The following is a 17,814-nucleotide window of genomic DNA, read 5'->3' as shown; positions in this document are numbered from 1 at the left end:
ATTATTCCACAACGCCTCGACGAAGGAACGTATCTGGACATCCTGCGGAATACTCTGCCTGGGCTACTTCAGAATGTGACTTCGGCAATACGACCAGTTACGTGGTGTCTGCATGACGGAGCATCATCATATTTCCGAATTACAGATCACCTACACCTCAAGAACATCTTCCACGGACCTTGGACAGGACGCGGAGGCCCCGTAGCATGGCCTGCTAGATCACCGGACTTAAATCCCCTGGATTTTTACCTCTGTGGAAATCTGAAAAGCGTTGTGTATGCTAAACCAGTTCCTGATGTGCAGACTCTTCAACAGTGTGTTCACGACGCCTGTGACGCTATTGAGAGAGAGGTCGGGACTTGGGAAAGAGTGCGGCAATCCATGATGCGACGTGTGATTTTCACCTTATGTAGTTAAGCATAATGAATTATTTCGAAATTTTTTTAGCTCTTTAGTGTATCTCCTAATAATACCCTGAACAAGACCCTTGTTTCAAGGAAAGAAGAACGGTGAAACTTTAAAGTCCATCGACGAAATCAGTAGTGACGGAGCGCTAGTTCAGAATGACAAGACTTATAGACTGTGTGTGATTGCGAAAGAACCTTCACAGCTTCCGCACTGAATGATTGAAGGGACGATAGGAAACGAATTCGTGTCCAGTCTGCTAACCTTGGCGCCGACTTGATCGCCAAGAACACTTTTCCCCATATTCTCGACTACTGCCGAGTGCTTAAAATTTTCACTGATTACATGTAAACTTGATGGCCGATGAAATCTAGCGATGTGCTGTTAGATTTGTGATTAGTTACTGCGAGCGTTTTATGGATTGTAAGTACACTGTTTAGGTTTTATATTGGTAACGCCACGTAGCGCTCTGTATGAAAATCACTGGCTGTGCTGTGTGCAGTCTGTGGCTGGTTTGCATTGTTGTTGGCTATTGTAGTGTTGGGCAGTTGGCTGTTAACAGCGCGTAGCGTTGTCCAGTTGGAGGTGAGCCGCCAGCAGTGGTGGATGTGGGGAGAGAGATGGCGGAGTTGTGAGAGCGGATGATCTGGACAGAGACAGTAAATTTGTGAGACTGGATGTCATGAACTTATATATATATATATATATATATATATGTGATTGAAGGGACGATATATATATATATATATATATATATATATATATATATATATATATATATATATATATATGTATGTATGTATATGTATAATATGACTTTTGAACAATATTAAGGTAAATACATTGTTTTTTCTCTATCAAAATCTTTCATTTGCTAACTATGCCTATCAGTAGTTAGTGCCTTCAGTAGTTTGAATCTTTTATTTAGCTGGCAGTACTGGCGCTCGCTGTATTGCAGTAGCTTGAGTAACGAAGATTTTTGTGAGGTAAGTGATTTGTGAAAGGTGTAGTTTAATGTTAGTCAGGGCCATTCTTTTGTAGGGATTATTGAAAGTCAGATTCCGTTGCGCTAAAAATATTGTGTGTCAGTTTAAGCACAGTCATGTAAAATTTTTCTAAGGGGACGTTTCAGGATATACTCAGAGAACTTTCAAGGGTTATCTTTGGAAGGAAGACGGTTAATTTGTTTTGTTTGTGTTTGCGGTACCCAGTTGGAAAAGATAGAAAATCGTTATTCGACACGCGCTGTGAAGTGCTTTTACGGTTACCACCATAAATCTTACATCTGGAGTGTAAAAAGCCATACAACAATGTGAGAGTCTTAACGATACGAATAAAGAACATTCATTGTCCTTGGTGGATTTCGTAGTTCACATTTGTATATACACACATCAAAAAAGTTTTGTATCACCGCGGTTCCCAGAACTCTTGAAGATAGACGTTGACTGTTCATCTACATCTACATCTACATGGTTACTCTGCAGTTCACACTTAAGAGACTGGCAGAGGGTTCATCGAACCATTTTCATACTACTTCTCTACCATTCCACTCTCAAAGGGCGCGTGGGAAAAAGGAACACCTAAATCTTTCCGTTAGATCTCTGATTTCTCTTATTTTATTATGATGATCATTTCTCCATACGTAGGTGGGTGTCAACAAAATATTTTCGCATTCGGAAGAGAAGTTGGTGATTGAAATTTCGTAAATAAATCTCGCCGCAAAGAAAACCTCCTATGTTTCAGTGACTGCCACCCCAACTCGCGTATCATATCAGTGACACTCTCACCACTATTACGCGATAATACGAAACGAGCTGCCCTTGTTTGCACTTTTTCGATGTCCTCCGTCAATCCTACCTGATAAGGATCCCAAACTGAGCAGCAATATTCCAGCAGAGGACGGACAAGTGTAATGATATTGTATCACAGACACAGTCCCTTTGACTGTTCAGACCTGTCACTAAACCCGCCCAAAGATGTAACAACCATGCATGAGCAGCGCCTATTAGACAGAGGGGTCCGACAGCCGATCAGTTCCAGTCATTCCACCAGGAAGGAGGTACACGGCTTGTCTGTAGTTCAACCATGCCTAGACGGTTAATACCGCGGTTCGATCGCGTCCGCATTGTTACTTTGTCACGGGAAGGGCTCTCAACAAGGGAAGTGTCCAGGCGTCTCGGAGTGAAACAAAGCGACGTTTTTCGGACATGGAGGAGATACAGAGAGACAGGAACTGTCGACGACATGCCTCGATCAGGCCGCCCAAGGGCTACAGCTGCAGTGGATGACCGCTACCTACGGATAATGGCTCGGAAGAAACCTGACAGCAACGCCACCATGTTCAATAATGCTTTTCGTGCAGCCACAGAACGTCGTGTTACGACTCAAACTGCGCGCAATAGGCTACATGATGTGCAACTTCACTCCCGACGTCCATAGCGAGGTCCGTCTTTGCAACCACGGCACCATGCAGCGCAGTACAAATGGGCCCAATAACATGCCGAATGGACCGCTCAGGATTGGCATCACATTCTCTTCATCGACATGCCTTCAACCAGACAATCGTTGGAGACGTGTTTGGAGGCAACCAGGTCAGGTTGAACGCTTTAGACACACTGTTGGTTGGTTGGTGGGAGGAAGAGACCAAACAGCGAGGTCATCGGTCTCATCGGATCAGGGAAGGATGGGGAAGGAAGTCGGCCGTGTCCTTTCAAAGGAACCATCCCAGCATTTGCCTGGAGCGATTTAGGGAATTCACGGAAAACCTAAATGAGGATGGCCGGATGCGGGACTGAACCGTCGTCCTCCCGAATGCGAGTCCAGTGTGCTACCACTGCGCTACCTCGCTCGGTAGACACACTGTCCAGCGAGCGCAGCAAGGTGGAGGTTCCCTGATGTTTTGGGGTGGCATTATGTTGGGCCGACGTACGCCGCTGGTGGTCATGGAAGGCGCCGTAACGGCTGTACGATACGTGAATGCCTTCCTCCGACCGATAGTGCAACCATATCGGTACCATACTGACGAGGCATTTGTCTTCATGGACGACAGTTCGCACCCCCATCGTCAACATCTTGTAAAAGACTTCCTTCAGGATAACGACATCGCTCGACTAGAGTGGCCAGCATGTTCCTCAGACATGAACCCTATCGAACATGCCTGGGATAGATTGAAAAGGACTGTTTACGGAGGACGTGATCCAACAACCACTCTGAGGTATCTACGCCGAATCGCCGTTGATGAGTGGGACAATCTGGACCAGCAGAGCATTGGTGAACTTGTGGATAGTATGCCACGACGAATACAGGCATGCATCAATGCAAGAGGACGTGCTACGGGGTATTAGAGGTGCCGGTGTGTACAGCAGTCTGGACCACAACCTGTGAAGGTCTCGCTGTATGGTGGTACAACATGCCATGTGTGGTTTTCATGAGCATTAAAAAGGGCGGAAATGATGTTTATGTTGATCTCTATTCCAATTTTTTGTACTGGTTCCGGAACTCTCGGAACCGAGGTGATACAAAACTTTTTATGATGTGTGTATATGAGTAAGAAAATTCCGCTGATGATACCACACCGTATGATGATAGTGCGTGTTATTTATCAAAACGCCGATCTCTTTAAATTCTCACATTATGCTACAGTCTGTAAAAATTGTCTTTATGTGAAGAGAAACAGTTTCTTCAACGCAGCTTACAGATGTACAGTGCATATTTATTTATTTGCGGACCTTGCTATTTTGAAAATATACGGTGTTTGTGGCAATAAATTCTGCAAGCATCTGTGCTTGAAATATTTCGTCTTACGCCATTTTCTGTCCCGGTGGACACATTGTTTCCCAGGCAGCGCTTCATATATTGCTTGGGGTTGTGGTAGAGAAATAGTTTTTAGTATTCATATATCTGACGTTTGCGTGGCCGGAATATTTGAGAACTCTGTGTAAGTGCACGTAGCCCAAGTCAAGGGAGAAAATATAGGGGATAAATTCGTGTAGTCGCAGATTTTTGTACAGTGGTAAGGAGGACTGTCGTCAACAACTTACTAAAAATCCTGATCTGCTGAGTGTGAACTTGAAGGTGGCGGTTGGGTGTGGCTTTTAAAGGTCACTTTTTATGTTTCTCTTAAATATCCGGAAAATCACTGCTTCTAGCGAAAATATTTCCCAGCTCAAAATTAAACTAAATTAATTTTCATACGAAAGAGGTCCTATCCATTTTTTCTTTAGAACTTATAATTCCCATATTGTAGGTGATGGAAAAATCACAGCTTATTATATTAAAAACAGTGTTCTAATGGTATGAAATTAATATTTATTGTTAAATGGAGTGGGTTAAGAACAAATATTCAGTGTCCCACATTTAAGTGCTGTAACACCATATTACGGGATAAATTGTATGTGGGGGGGGGGGGGGTGTAACAAGGCAAAAAGAGGTGAGAGGGGCTGAGTTTAGAAGCGTCTGTGGTCATTCACTTCCCACTATATATGGCCAGCAAACTAACAGCGAGCAGGCAGTTCCTCATTCTCTGTACCTCACTACAGCACAAAAGCAACTACAGGGCGTTTCACGAAGTTATACTGACCCTTCTGACGTGAAGTTATTTTGTCTATTCACATAAGAGAACTGGACGGGACATGCTGGGGAGGTACAGTCCGTCCGTCAACTGAAAAGCGATCTGCGTTCGTTATGGGAAAAGTCGCCTTTCTGGAAGAACATCGCAGATGCCGTACAGGATGAATAGGAATCAGTTTCCCCTATAACAGTGTAAAACAGTGTACAGAGGTTTATATAGAATCTGACCATATGTTTCTCTTCCGTTAATATTATTAGCAACTCATCTCTGTATTCAAAGTAGTGTTAACACACTTCCCAGCTGTGCCGGCACACAATGTTGCCAGTGATGCACGAGGCGATCTGCTGAAGGGTCGGTATAGCTTTGTGAAATACCCTGCAGTTGTTTTTTGTGACCTAGTGGGGCAGAGAGAGTGGGGAATTGTCTGCTCGCTGTTCAGTTCGTAGGCGTACAAGGAGAGCAGTGCATGATCACAATCCGCCGGCGATCTCCATTCCTTCACGCGATATCCTCCCCCTCCCCCTCCACCCCCTCTCCCCCCCCTCCCCGTCAGTCCGTCATAACCCATAGAACACAATTTACTCCTTAATATGGTACTACTACACTTATGTGGTACACATATTTGGTATTTGTTCTTAATCCACTTTATTTAGCAATCAAGTTTAATTTCGTAACACTGAAACGCTATTTTTAATAATCTGCGGTTTTTAAATCCCCTGTAATCGAGAAACTACTACTCCTTGAGAAAAAAAATTAATGTGAATTTTCTGTAAGAAATTTAATGTACTTTAATTCAATAATGGGAAATATTTGCGATAGAAGCCGCAGTTCTCGAGATATTCAAGAAAAATATAAAGAAGTGACCTCTCAACTGCTACCCCACTCCCAGGCTTACGCACTACCAGTCAGGAGTTTTATATTTTGTTCACGAAACCCCCATACCACTGCACAAAAATTTGCAATTACACGAAATTTTTTTCCGTACTCGCTTTTTTTGGTTTTCCTTGAATGGGCTAATGACACTTAACGAAGAACCGTGTAAGGCAGTCTTCGTTGGTGTTACAGTTACGCCATTTGTTACAGAATCAATTCAGGCTACACTTAGCAACCAAGCCTAAGTGTCAAATATCTGATGGTCTTCGTTACTTTTGTATTGTTAGCGAAGTGCATTATTAGCTGATAGTGTTGCCAGAATCAGCTATTAAGTTGTAAATTTGATCCATCAGTTTAAAACAGTAGTCCGTTGCAACTTGTAAATAACCTTCTGTCAGAGGTACTCAGTAACTTACGAAACCTAAACTTAATTACCCTAGGCTAGATGGGTGGCAGTATTATGTTTAGATACTGAAACTGCAATGATCACACAGGCAACACGTAAAGAACGGAATTAGGTTCAGGTAGGTGACAACTGCATATTAGGAATAAGTAAACCGCTCGAAAAATCTGATGGCCTTCGTTACTTTTCTATTGTTAGCGAAGTGCAGTATTAGCTGATAGTGTTGCCAGAATCAGCTATTAAGTTGTAAATTTGGTCCATCAGTTTAAAACAGTAGTCCGTTGCAACTTGTAAATAACCTTCTGTCAGAGGTACTCAGTAACTTACGAAACCTAAACTTAATTACCCTAGGCTAGATGGGTGGCAGTATTATGTTTAGATACCGAAACTGTAATGATCACACAGGCAACACGTAAAGAACGGAATTAGGTTCAGGTAGGTGACAACTGCATATTAGGAATAAGTAAACCGCTGGAAAAACGAAGCATAATCCTTTGCAGCGCTGTAGTTCTCCAAATCTGGTGACACTGAAAAGATTTGCATTTTGTGGGGTGGTTTTAAGAACAGCATTGCTTTAAGACGGTTACCTACGTGATCGAAATATTCTGAGCTACGTTGTGTCTCGTGTGCAGAAGGCTTGATGTTCGTTCTTGACACTTTCTCCGTGTTTTAATTTGGATAAATTAAGATTAGGGTTTAGTATCGCGTAAGTCTGTCGATTATCAGAGACGAAGAAAAAGTTGGGATGAGACAAGCCTGGGACAGGATTCGACTGTGGCCATATCAGCGCAACCCCTTGACGGCTTTTGTTGATCATTTAGAAATTTGGAGCAATGTACGGACCCGCTGAGAGACTTCTGGCAGAGCTCGAGCTGTTCCTGGAGGTGCGGCAGCAGCTGCTTCAGCATGTCGTCGCCCACGCAGCACGCCACCACGCCCGGCGTCTCGTGCGCGCGCTGCATGATCTTCTGCCACGACTTGTCGATCTTGCTGAACCTGCAGACAACAGCGTGCATCATGAGTTGCTAGAGCAGCGGTGAACATTCTATTCAAATTTAAAAGGGTAGCAATCCATAAAAACTTATCAGCACTGTATTTAGTCGTGTATCTGTTAAATCATTACTCTACCACAAATCAATAATCAGTAAGTGAAATCAAATTAAGCAGAAGTATTATCAAAAACGAGCTACAAGTTAAATACATTGTGAAATTGAAGCCATTTGAACCTATCACAAGTCTCCATTTTCAAAAGAGGAAAATTGTTTGGACATTAACGAAACCCAGTTAATTTGCAAACATTCCATATTCCATGGTAAAAGACCTTCAGTTTTTTAGGTATAAGATGGTGCACGACCGACACTTTATCTAACTAGATTTAAAAATATATAGAAAATTATCCTCCATAAAACTCTATGACTGAAGAATTAACAATATACTATAAATAGCTCTAAAATATTATACAGCACTTAAATGTGTAGAGATCGAAATATTTACAAATGCTGCACAAAACAAAAGCTCATGTCCAGAAACAACAAAAACTGTGCAAAATCTAGGAAATTATTGCTTAAGGCAGTCTCTTCTGTTCTCTCCTTCATATGATTCTAAAATAAGTCACTAGACTGAAATACCAGCCAAATAAATACAGAAACACGTGTTCCTAGGTACACTATCCTCTACGTCTAACAGTCGCACCGAGTACACGTGACTCGTGGGCAAAAACCGGAGCACTCTGGTATACATCTATGTTTGACGGTCATCTTTTCCTGTACATCTTCATTAGTGTCTTATTATTTTATTTTATGTTTTACAGTCAGTAGAAGTATGTTATAGAAGTCCACTATTACAGAAGATCCTAATAAGGATGAGAGTCTATGACAATGAACTTGACTACATGGTTTAATATTTAAGTGGTTCAAATGGTTCTGAGCACTATGGGACTTAACATCTTAGGTCATCAGTCCCCTAGAACTTAGAACTATTTAAACCTAACTAACCTAAGGACATCACACACATCCATGCCCGAGGCAGGATTCGAACCTGCGACCGTAGCGGTCACGCGGTTCCAGACTGAAGCCCCTAGAAACCGCACGGCCACACCGGCCGGCTTAATACACTCCTGGAATTGGAAAAAAGAACACATTGACACCGGTGTGTCAGACCCACCATACTTGCTCCGGACACTGCGAGAGGGCTGTACAAGCAATGATCACACGCACGGCACAGCGGACACACCAGGAACCGCGGTGTTGGCCGTCGAATGGCGCTAGCTGCGCAGCATTTGTGCACCGCCGCCGTCAGTGTCAGCCAGTTTGCCGTGGCATACGGAGCTCCATCGCAGTCTTTAACACTGGTAGCATGCCGCGACAGCGTGGACGTGAACCGAATGTGCAGTTGACGGACTTTGAGCGAGGGCGTATAGTGGGCATGCGGGAAGCCGGGTGGACGTACCGCCGAATTGCTCAACACGTGTGGCGTGAGGTCTCCACAGTATACCGATGTTGTCGCCAGTGGTCGGCGGAAGGTGCACGTGCCCGTCGACCTGGGACCGGACCGCAGCGACGCACGGATGCACGCCAAGACCGTAGGATCCTACGCAGTGCCGTAGGGGACCGCACCGCCACTTCCCAGCAAATTAGGGACACTGTTGCTCCTGGGGTATCGGCGAGGACCATTCGCAACCGTCTCCATGAAGCTGGGCTACGGTCCCGCACACCGTTAGGCCGTCTTCCGCTCACGCCCCAACATCGTGCAGCCCGCCTCCAGTGGTGTCGCGACAGGCGTGAATGGAGGGACGAATGGAGACGTGTCGTCTTCAGCGATGAGAGTCGCTTCTGCCTTGGTGCCAATGATGGTCGTATGCGTGTTTGGCGCCGTGCAGGTGAGCGCCACAATCAGGACTGCATACGACCGAGGCACACAGGGCCAACACCCGGCATCATGGTGTGGGGAGCGATCTCCTACACTGGCCGTACACCACTGGTGATCGTCGAGGGGACACTGAATAGTGCACGGTACATCCAAACCGTCATCGAACCCATCGTTCTACCATTCCTAGACCGGCAAGGGAACTTGCTGTTCCAACAGGACAATGCACGTCCGCATGTATCCCGTGCCACCCAACGTGCTCTAGAAGGTGTAAGTCAACTACCCTGGCCAGCAAGATCTCCGGATCTGTCCCCCCTTGAGCATGTTTGGGACTGGATGAAGCGTCGTCTCACGCGGTCTGCACGTCCAGCACGAACGCTGGTCCAACTGAGGCGCCAGGTGGAAATGGCATGGCAAGCCGTTCCACAGGACTACATCCAGCATCTCTACGATCGTCTCCATGGGAGAATAGCAGCCTGCATTGCTGCGAAAGGTGGATATACACTGTACTAGTGCCGACATTGTGCATGCTCTGTTGCCTGTGTCTATGTGCCTGTGGTTCTGTCAGTGTGATCATGTGATGTATCTGACCCCAGGAATGTGTCAATAAAGTTTCCCCTTCCTGGGACAATGAATTCACGGTGTTCTTATTTCAATTTCCAGGAGTGTATTTAAGTTTAATTCACCAAAGTGATCCCATTTGCGTTACTGTGAAAACAGAGTACATAAACTCAATATGCAGAAGCTACGACTGCTTTCAAAGCACTCCGTCTTCAGGCCAAAAGTGGCCCATTGGGACCATCCGACTGCCGTGTCATCCTCAGATAAGGATGCGGCGGCCGGGATGAGTGCCGGCCACGCCCAACAGCGCTTAACTTCGGTGATCTGACGGGAACCGGTGTATCCACTGCGGCAAGACCGTTGCCCGCTTTCATAGCGTTGCATTATTAATATTTTTCCGGTAAAGTCAAACTTAATAAATGCACCACATTCTCGTGGAAATTAGCAATTCACAACATTGTCATCGTCTAGTCTCAGTTTTTATTCTGTGCCCATACACATCATAAAAAACCTCTTTCAAGCGTACGTCTACGCAAAGAGAATTGATTGTCGAATGATTTTAATGAAAATTATGAAACGATAATTTATTCCATAAAATTTTTGTCCGTACGACAATCTTAAAATTTTCATGGTAAAATCGCTGTCTTTCAGGATTTTCGCTTATGTAAGAAATCCTTAGCGTTGTAATATATATATGCACTTCGTTCATGAAACTACAGCTAGAAGAAAAACCCTTATACTCTCATCTCTAGACGATCATTTAATTATTTCTGAAATTGGAAGTCACACTTCAGAAGCGGTTCACCAGTGGTATTTGCTGATATCTTAGAAATGGTATTTAATGCACAGAGTATACGAATTTATTTTACACAAATTGCAACAAAGGGAGCCCCGTAGGTGGGTGACACTGCAAGAGATGAATCTTTATAACTGCTCTCCTTCAAACTCTACTTCTCTCTCTGTCATAAATGAAAAGGAAAATTATTCAAGGTTCATGAGTTTTGGCGTGGTATAATAATACTACATCACAAATGTGAGTTTGTAAATCAATGTTCGTTTTTGATGCTTTCAAAAATGTGTTTTCACCAGCCGTTTCAGGATCCTGAATTCGTCAGATGCACGTAAGTACCAATTTAGCCTTCATTTGATTTGGAAAAAGCTGGTGTTGGGCCTTTACTGACCGAGAAAACGGGCACTACCGAGTGACTGTGGTCCAGTTCGGTAGGTCTATTGGTAGTTTCATTGCGTGGCAACAGTCGCAGCCTGAAAACAGGACAAAGCCCATGCTGATACAACAGTTCAGCAGAGCGCTTCACATCTGTGTGCAGATGACATGGTAATGGAACAGTCTTCAGGAATCCTCTGCAGTTTGACACACTGCTGCATGACAACAGCTGCACCCAAGTCATCAACCTCTGTTCCAGAGGTTGCCAAGCGACACAGAAAAAGACTTGTTTCGCAGACTCTGCCCATCATCATCGGTACGATACGCAGCCCAATTGTACCCATTCTTATGACGCAGTCCGCCGCTCGTGGTCTCGCGGTAGCGTTCTCGCTTCCCGAGCACGGGGTCCCGGGTTCGATTCCCGGCGGGGTCAGGGATTTTCACCTGCCTCGAGATGACTGGGTGTTTGTGTTGTCCTCATCATTTCATCATCATCCAGGAAAGTGGCGAAATTGGACTGAGCACAGATTGGGTAATTGTACGGGCGCTGATAACCACGCAGTTGAGCGCCCCACAAACCAAACATCATCATCTTATGACGCAGCCACTGCCTCCGTCTCCAGGAATAGAACCAACGACCGCCGTGTGACTGCCTGAGCTCAGGCAGCCAGCAGTAGGCCACCATCTCACGATCCAAGCCTCCCAGTGAATTCCAGCTAGCTCCGCACCGTGGGGACTGTTACCGCCCACTACTGCCCGCTACCACCCGTTACCATCTGCTGCTGCTCTACAGGCTGCAGTTCAGTGTTAGTCACTAGGGTAACTCTATTGGGCCCACCTGCCTAGCCCTGGCTTCCGGGCGCCTCCTTGCCGTCCCACCACCTGTCTCACGCTACTGGCACTTCCGTGCCAGCATGCCTGGGTCTGACAGTCATCGCAAGTGGCGGCTCGTAAGTATACCTTCTGGATGTTCACAAATTTTTAGGTTCTCATAAATATGAGAGTGCGAAATTAATAGCATTTGCTGTGTAAGGGTTGTGCTTATCAACACATTTGCACAACAATAGCCACTGCCAATAATAATAATAACAGTAATAATAATAATAATATGTATAACTTGTCTGAACAAAGAAAAAATTGTTTTTGTGGAACTGCTGTTTTGTACATAAGTACAGTTTAGGGCAAGAGCGAAATAATGTTTAAGCTTTCGCTACTCTCCGTTTTGAGCGGTGTGCTGATCACACGCCCCTCCTATCCGCATCCTCAACTGAGGATGACACGGCGGTCGGATGGTCCCGGTGGGCCACTTGTGGCCTGAAGACGGAGTGCTACTGCCTGTGCTACTCTCCGTTTTGCATTTCTGTGTAAGTGGGTGTATTCATGCTTTCTTACACTACTGGCCATTAAAATTGCTACACCACGAAGATGACGTGCTACAGAAGCGAAATTTAACCGACAGGAAGAAGATGCTATGATATGAAAATGATTAGCTTTTCAGAGCATTCACACAAGGCTGGCGCCGGTGGCGACACCTACAACGTACTGACATGAGGAAAGTTTGCAACCGATATTTCATACACAAAAATCAGTTGACCGGCGTTGCCTGGTGAAACGTTGTTGTGATGCCTCGCGTAAGGAGGAGAAATGCGTACCATCACGTTTCCGACTTTGATAAAGGTCGGATTGTAGCCTATCGCGATTGCGGTTTATCGTATCGCGACATTGCTGCACGCGTTGGTCGAGATCCAATGACTGTTAGCAGAATATGGAATCGGTGGATTCAGGAGGGTAATACGGAACGCCGAGCTGGATTCCAACGGCCTCGTATAACTAGCAGTCGAGATGACAGGCATCTTATCCGCATGGCTGTAACGGATCGTGCAGCCATGTCTCGATCCATGAGTCAACAGATGGGGACGTTTGCGAGACAACAACCATCTGCACGAACAGTTCGACGACGTTTGCAGCAGCATGGACTATCAGCTCGGAGACCATGGCTGCAGCTACCCTTGATTGCATCACAGACAGGAGCGCCGGCGATGGTGTACTCAACGACGAACCTGGCTGCACGAATGGCAAAACGTCATTTTTTCGGATGAATCCAGGTTCTGTTTACAACATCATGATGGTCGCATCCGTGTTTCGCGACATAGCGGTGGACGCACATTGGAAGCGTGTATTCGTCATCGCCATACTGGCGTATCACCCGGCATGATGGTATGGGATGCCATTGGTTACACGTCTCGGTCACCTCTTGTTCGTATTGACGGAACTTTGAACAGTGGACGTTACATTTCAGATTTGTTACGACCCGTGGCTCTACCCTTCATTCGATCCCTGCAAAACCCTACATTTCAGCAGGATAATGCACGACCGCATTTTGCAGGTCCTGTACGGGCTGCTACCCTGGCCAGCACATTCTCCAGATCTCTCACCAATTGAAAACGTCTGGTCAATGGTGGCCGAGCAACTGGCTCGTCACAATACGCCAGTCACTACACTTGATGAACTGTGGTATCGTGTTGAAGGTGCATGGGCAGCTGTACCTGTGCATGCCATCCAACCTCTGTTTGACTCAATGCCCACGCGTATCAAGGCCGTTATTACGGCCAGAGGTGGCTGTTCTGGGTACTGATTTCTCAGGATCTATGCACCCAAATTGCGTGAAAATGTAACCACATGTCAGTTCTAGAATAATATATTTCTCCAATGAATACCCGTTTATCATCTGCATTTCTTCTTGGTGTAGCATTTTTAATGTCCAGTATTGTATTTTTTTTGGGGGGGCGGGGGGGAGGGGGCAAATATACAAGTTCCCTGACATACGTATTAGGTAAAGAATTAACTTCCAGGCTGAAAATCAGATATTCTTACATTGTAGCCATGTAATAACTTAGCTTACTGTAAAAATATTTATTACATGTACACTTTTAATCACGGTGATTTCATTTCGTCACTTTCTCAGGCAGCGGATCTGCTCTGGGAGACCGTACTTCCATTGTGGCAAACTTTTCCTAGTAATTTTCTTTTCTGTTAGCAGTTAAAACAGATTCAACAGAGTTCACGCTGTCACTGCACACGAATGCCGATTCCTGTGCAGTTAACAACCAACTCCAAACACTAACTGTTGTTTGTGGAAATGATTAAATTCAAGTAGTAGCATCTACCAACATGGTCACTTGACTGAGAATCGTAAGGGGCAAAAGCACACCGTCGTCGATCCAACATTTAAGTAGATACCAGACAAAACAATTGAGACAGCTTTTCCTGAATGTTCATATTTACAATGTTGGCCTTCAGCACAGATAAATTTGAACCACCATAATACCAAGTGATGTCAGAAGCATGAATATATGGTACAGTCTCACAATCGGCGATGCCGTGCTTTATGGTTCCCAGCGCCTCAGATGGATTACAATATGATAAAATCCAAAACTTAATATACTATATTTCATTCAGAATCCCGGTAAAATAGTTTTTGTGATCAGTATAACAACAACATATACTGAGTATAAAGTAATATGAAACGAAAGTAGAAGTTGTTATGATGTCGCAAATTCTTCCCTTATTCGCAATGGAAATACAAATTTGGACTGAATTTTCTCAAATTGAGAACTCAGAAGTAGCGAACTCTGTTTCACTTGGAAAATCTTTCAATAGCCCAGATCACATATACTAATTTTACTCTGTAGTGAGTGAATTCAAATATCTGAGAAGTGAGCTACCATCTAGTGGGATTTATCCCAGGTGGACAAAAGTCTGTTGTAGTGTGCTACCATCTGGTGACAGTGAAGTAAACTTGTAGGAGAGTGCAAGGGGTAACTGTGCACGCCGTTAACAGTGCCCTTTGTTGAGCAATTCCGTATGTACGGGGTGATAAAAAAATCAGTATAAATTTGAAAACTAAATAAAACACGGAATAATGTATATAAAGAGGTAAAAATTGACACACATGCTTGGAATGACATGGGGTTTTTATTAGAACCACCCCATATTGCTAGACCCGTGAAAGATCTCTTGCGGGCGTCGTTTGGTGATGATCGTGTGGCCGGCCGTGGTGGCCGAGCGGTTCTAGGCGCTTCATTCTGGAACCGCGTGACCGCTACGGTCGCAGGTTCGAAACCTGCCTCGCGCGTGGATGTGTGTGATGTCCTTAGGTTAGTTAGGTTTAAGTAGTTCTAAGTCTAGTTGACTGATGACCTTAGATGTTAAGTCCCATAGTGCATAGAGCCATCTGAACGATTATTGAACTTAGATTGAGGATGCCTGGTTTTGTAATAAACATTTTGAAGCGGTGAAATCTGTGACTGATTCGTTTCCGGGAAAACCTTCAGTTTCAGTGCTAGAGGCACAAAATGCTTTCACTGGACCTAAAATCGAAAATGCTCTGGAATCTGTAGCAATTTCGCCTTCCTTGACAGCAACGTTAAAGAGTTATAATCTACCCGAATGTCGTTATAGATTGTTGAGAATGTCAAATACAAGCTGACTGACATTAAAGGTGTGACCGCAAAAGCTGTGGGGGTAGATTAGAGCGGCAGTTTCCCGTCGCAGAGCACGTGGCTGGCGGTTGCTCCGGTGCCGTGGCGAGCGGCTAGAGACTACGCGGTTTGGAAAAACCCGAGCGCTTGGCAGGGGCGTGTCTGCGCGCTTAGAAAAATTTGTATGCTCAAGAAAAATTGATAAAAACCAAACTAAGTGACACGGAGGTGCGAGTTGGCACTCATGGACAGAAAAATATATGAAGCTAAATTATCTATACGCGCCACAAAAATATGTAATACTTTCAAAGTTATTGTTGTCTTAAAAATTGTAAATTTATGGAAGTTCAGAAGCTAATATCTAGGCAATGCTTTGGCTAATTAATATGAACAAACTGTCTACGAATGCGGCTAGTAGAGCTGCATCGAGCAATCATAGCCGATTTGGCATAGTGTGTACCATTTATGAATGGGAGGTCGGAATATGAGATTCGACAGAGAGAAACTGTGTTTTTGGTAATAAATAAATTTAAAGAGACGAAACTAGCGGCAGCATTCTAAAGTTTAAAGAGGTAGATGAGTAATTAAGTATGTATTTTTACTTGTTTATTTATGTTTAGTATAAAAAATCCGGGAAAAGCAAAATCGCGCCACAAGAACATTATTTGTGGAAAAATGGTGGTAGATACAAAAAATTGGACTTAAAATTGTTATTGCCAGAAAAATTTCCATATATTCCAATATATGATATATGTTTTTGTGTTTAGCTTTAGAATATTCGTAATTCTTGTCAAACATTGTTTTGAGTTATGCAGTCGTATCGAGGGTGGAGGGCAGATGGTTTTGAGCGATGCTGAGAGCAGGACGTGCCGCGCATCTGGGGGTAGCAGTGGGTTTCTAGCCACGTTCCGGACAAATACGTATGTAACGACGTTCGAAAGCGATCAAGTGGAGCGCAATATAGTGGTTTAGGACAGCAGACAAGAGTATATTTTGTGAATTGTGAACAGACTGCCGTGTGCCATGATCGAGATACATGAATTTTAAAGTGAAGTGTTGTACCATCAGTTATTAACGGCAGCCCTTACATAAGAGCCCCTCAGACTGCATTTTAAGTGTTTAGTGAATATATCGAAAAATAGAAAGAAACTACTTGTTCAAATTATAAATCAACGTGAGTGACGCAGTATTTTAAATTTCAACGCAATATCTGCATGCATTGTTTTTTTTTTTATTTCAGCTTAAAAACTGAGTTTACGACAGGTGCGAGCTGGCACCCTATGACGAAAAACGTAGCCAAACACTGAGACCAGCCACATCTCAGGGCCGCTCAATTAAGCTGAGTGTAACAAATATATATTATATATTTTCGTGCCATAGCACGTGGGGGCTCGAGCCAGACTATTCAAACTTCAGTGTGTAGTGCCCAAATATCGTCGTAGAGGTGATATTGATCAAAGAGTGGTGAATACTTTCGCACAATTTTGGCGAGTATTCGAAGGTATTGGACTTTTGTTATTACCTGTAATATACTCAGAGGGAGAGGAGGAGAAAATGGTTCAAAAGGCTCTGAGAGCTATGGAACTTAACATCTGAGGTCATCAGTCCCCTAGAACTTAGAACTACTTAAACCTAACTAACCTAAGGACATCACACACATCCATGCCCGAGGCAGGATTCGAACCTGCGACCACAGCAGGCGCGCGGTTTCGGACTGAAGCGCCTAGAACCGCTAGGTCACCGCGGCCGACTGAGACGAGAAGACATTCCAGGAATATTTCCTCCGCTAAAATTTTAACCATCAACGTCCTTGGATGTGGAAAGACCATTTTACTCCTACAAAAACATTCTTTCTGATCGGCGTCATTCTGTGAGTCCAGAGAATTTAGAGAAATACTTGATGTTCCTGGAGCTCCAAAACGTAATGTAAAGTAGGGAACCTTTGCAGTTTCAGTGATAATGGCCATTTTAGTGGACCGATGTGACCGAAAATAATTTTCTTTTACTAGCGCAGTTGAGAATTTCGAAGAAATATGAAGTAGTGTAAACTGAGGCTTCTTACTGAACTTTCCATGTTTCTGGTACGTTTAAGTGCGTTTTAAGGTAATATAGTAGGCTATGGAGTAATTGAGAATCTTATTTTAATTGAAATTATTGTTCTGTACTAAAGATTTAATAAAATATTCTCTTAATATTACACATTTCTTGTATGTTTTATTTTCACTACATAAATATGTAAATATCTTTGGTGTTGATATGAAATAAAAGTGTGGATTCTAGTAATCAGCTAACAAAGAAAAATATCTTATCAGTCCTACCTCTTTGCTTCCTTGGGCAGCTGTTTTGCAATGTCGCCGCCAACGAAGACTGCTTCAAGATAAACCCACATATTCTGGACGAGCAACCAGCGCTCTAGAATTTCGTTGGTGTTGCCTAGATCGTGTACCCACTGTTGAATCTGCTTTCTGAAAGGAGCGTTGTACCTGCAATC

The 17,814-nt window shown here is 44.0% G+C and overlaps 1 protein-coding gene across 1 annotated transcript in view; it reads right to left on the bottom strand.

Moving 5' to 3' along the window:
• LOC126184483 (dynein axonemal heavy chain 5) overlaps positions 1-17,814 on the bottom strand; it is a 976,026-nt gene that overhangs the window by 461,660 nt on the left and 496,552 nt on the right. The window contains exons 29-30 of the mRNA XM_049926874.1: positions 17,642-17,806; positions 7,095-7,247 (exon numbers count right to left, since the gene is read on the bottom strand). Of these exons, the coding sequence (XP_049782831.1) occupies positions 7,095-7,247; positions 17,642-17,806 (318 nt within the window). The remainder of the gene's footprint in view (positions 1-7,094; positions 7,248-17,641; positions 17,807-17,814) is intronic.

Source organism: Schistocerca cancellata, chromosome 4 (assembly GCF_023864275.1).
Source record: "Schistocerca cancellata isolate TAMUIC-IGC-003103 chromosome 4, iqSchCanc2.1, whole genome shotgun sequence".
Taxonomy (NCBI): domain Eukaryota; kingdom Metazoa; phylum Arthropoda; class Insecta; order Orthoptera; family Acrididae; genus Schistocerca; species Schistocerca cancellata.
This window is presented reverse-complemented; position numbering and strand designations above follow the sequence as displayed.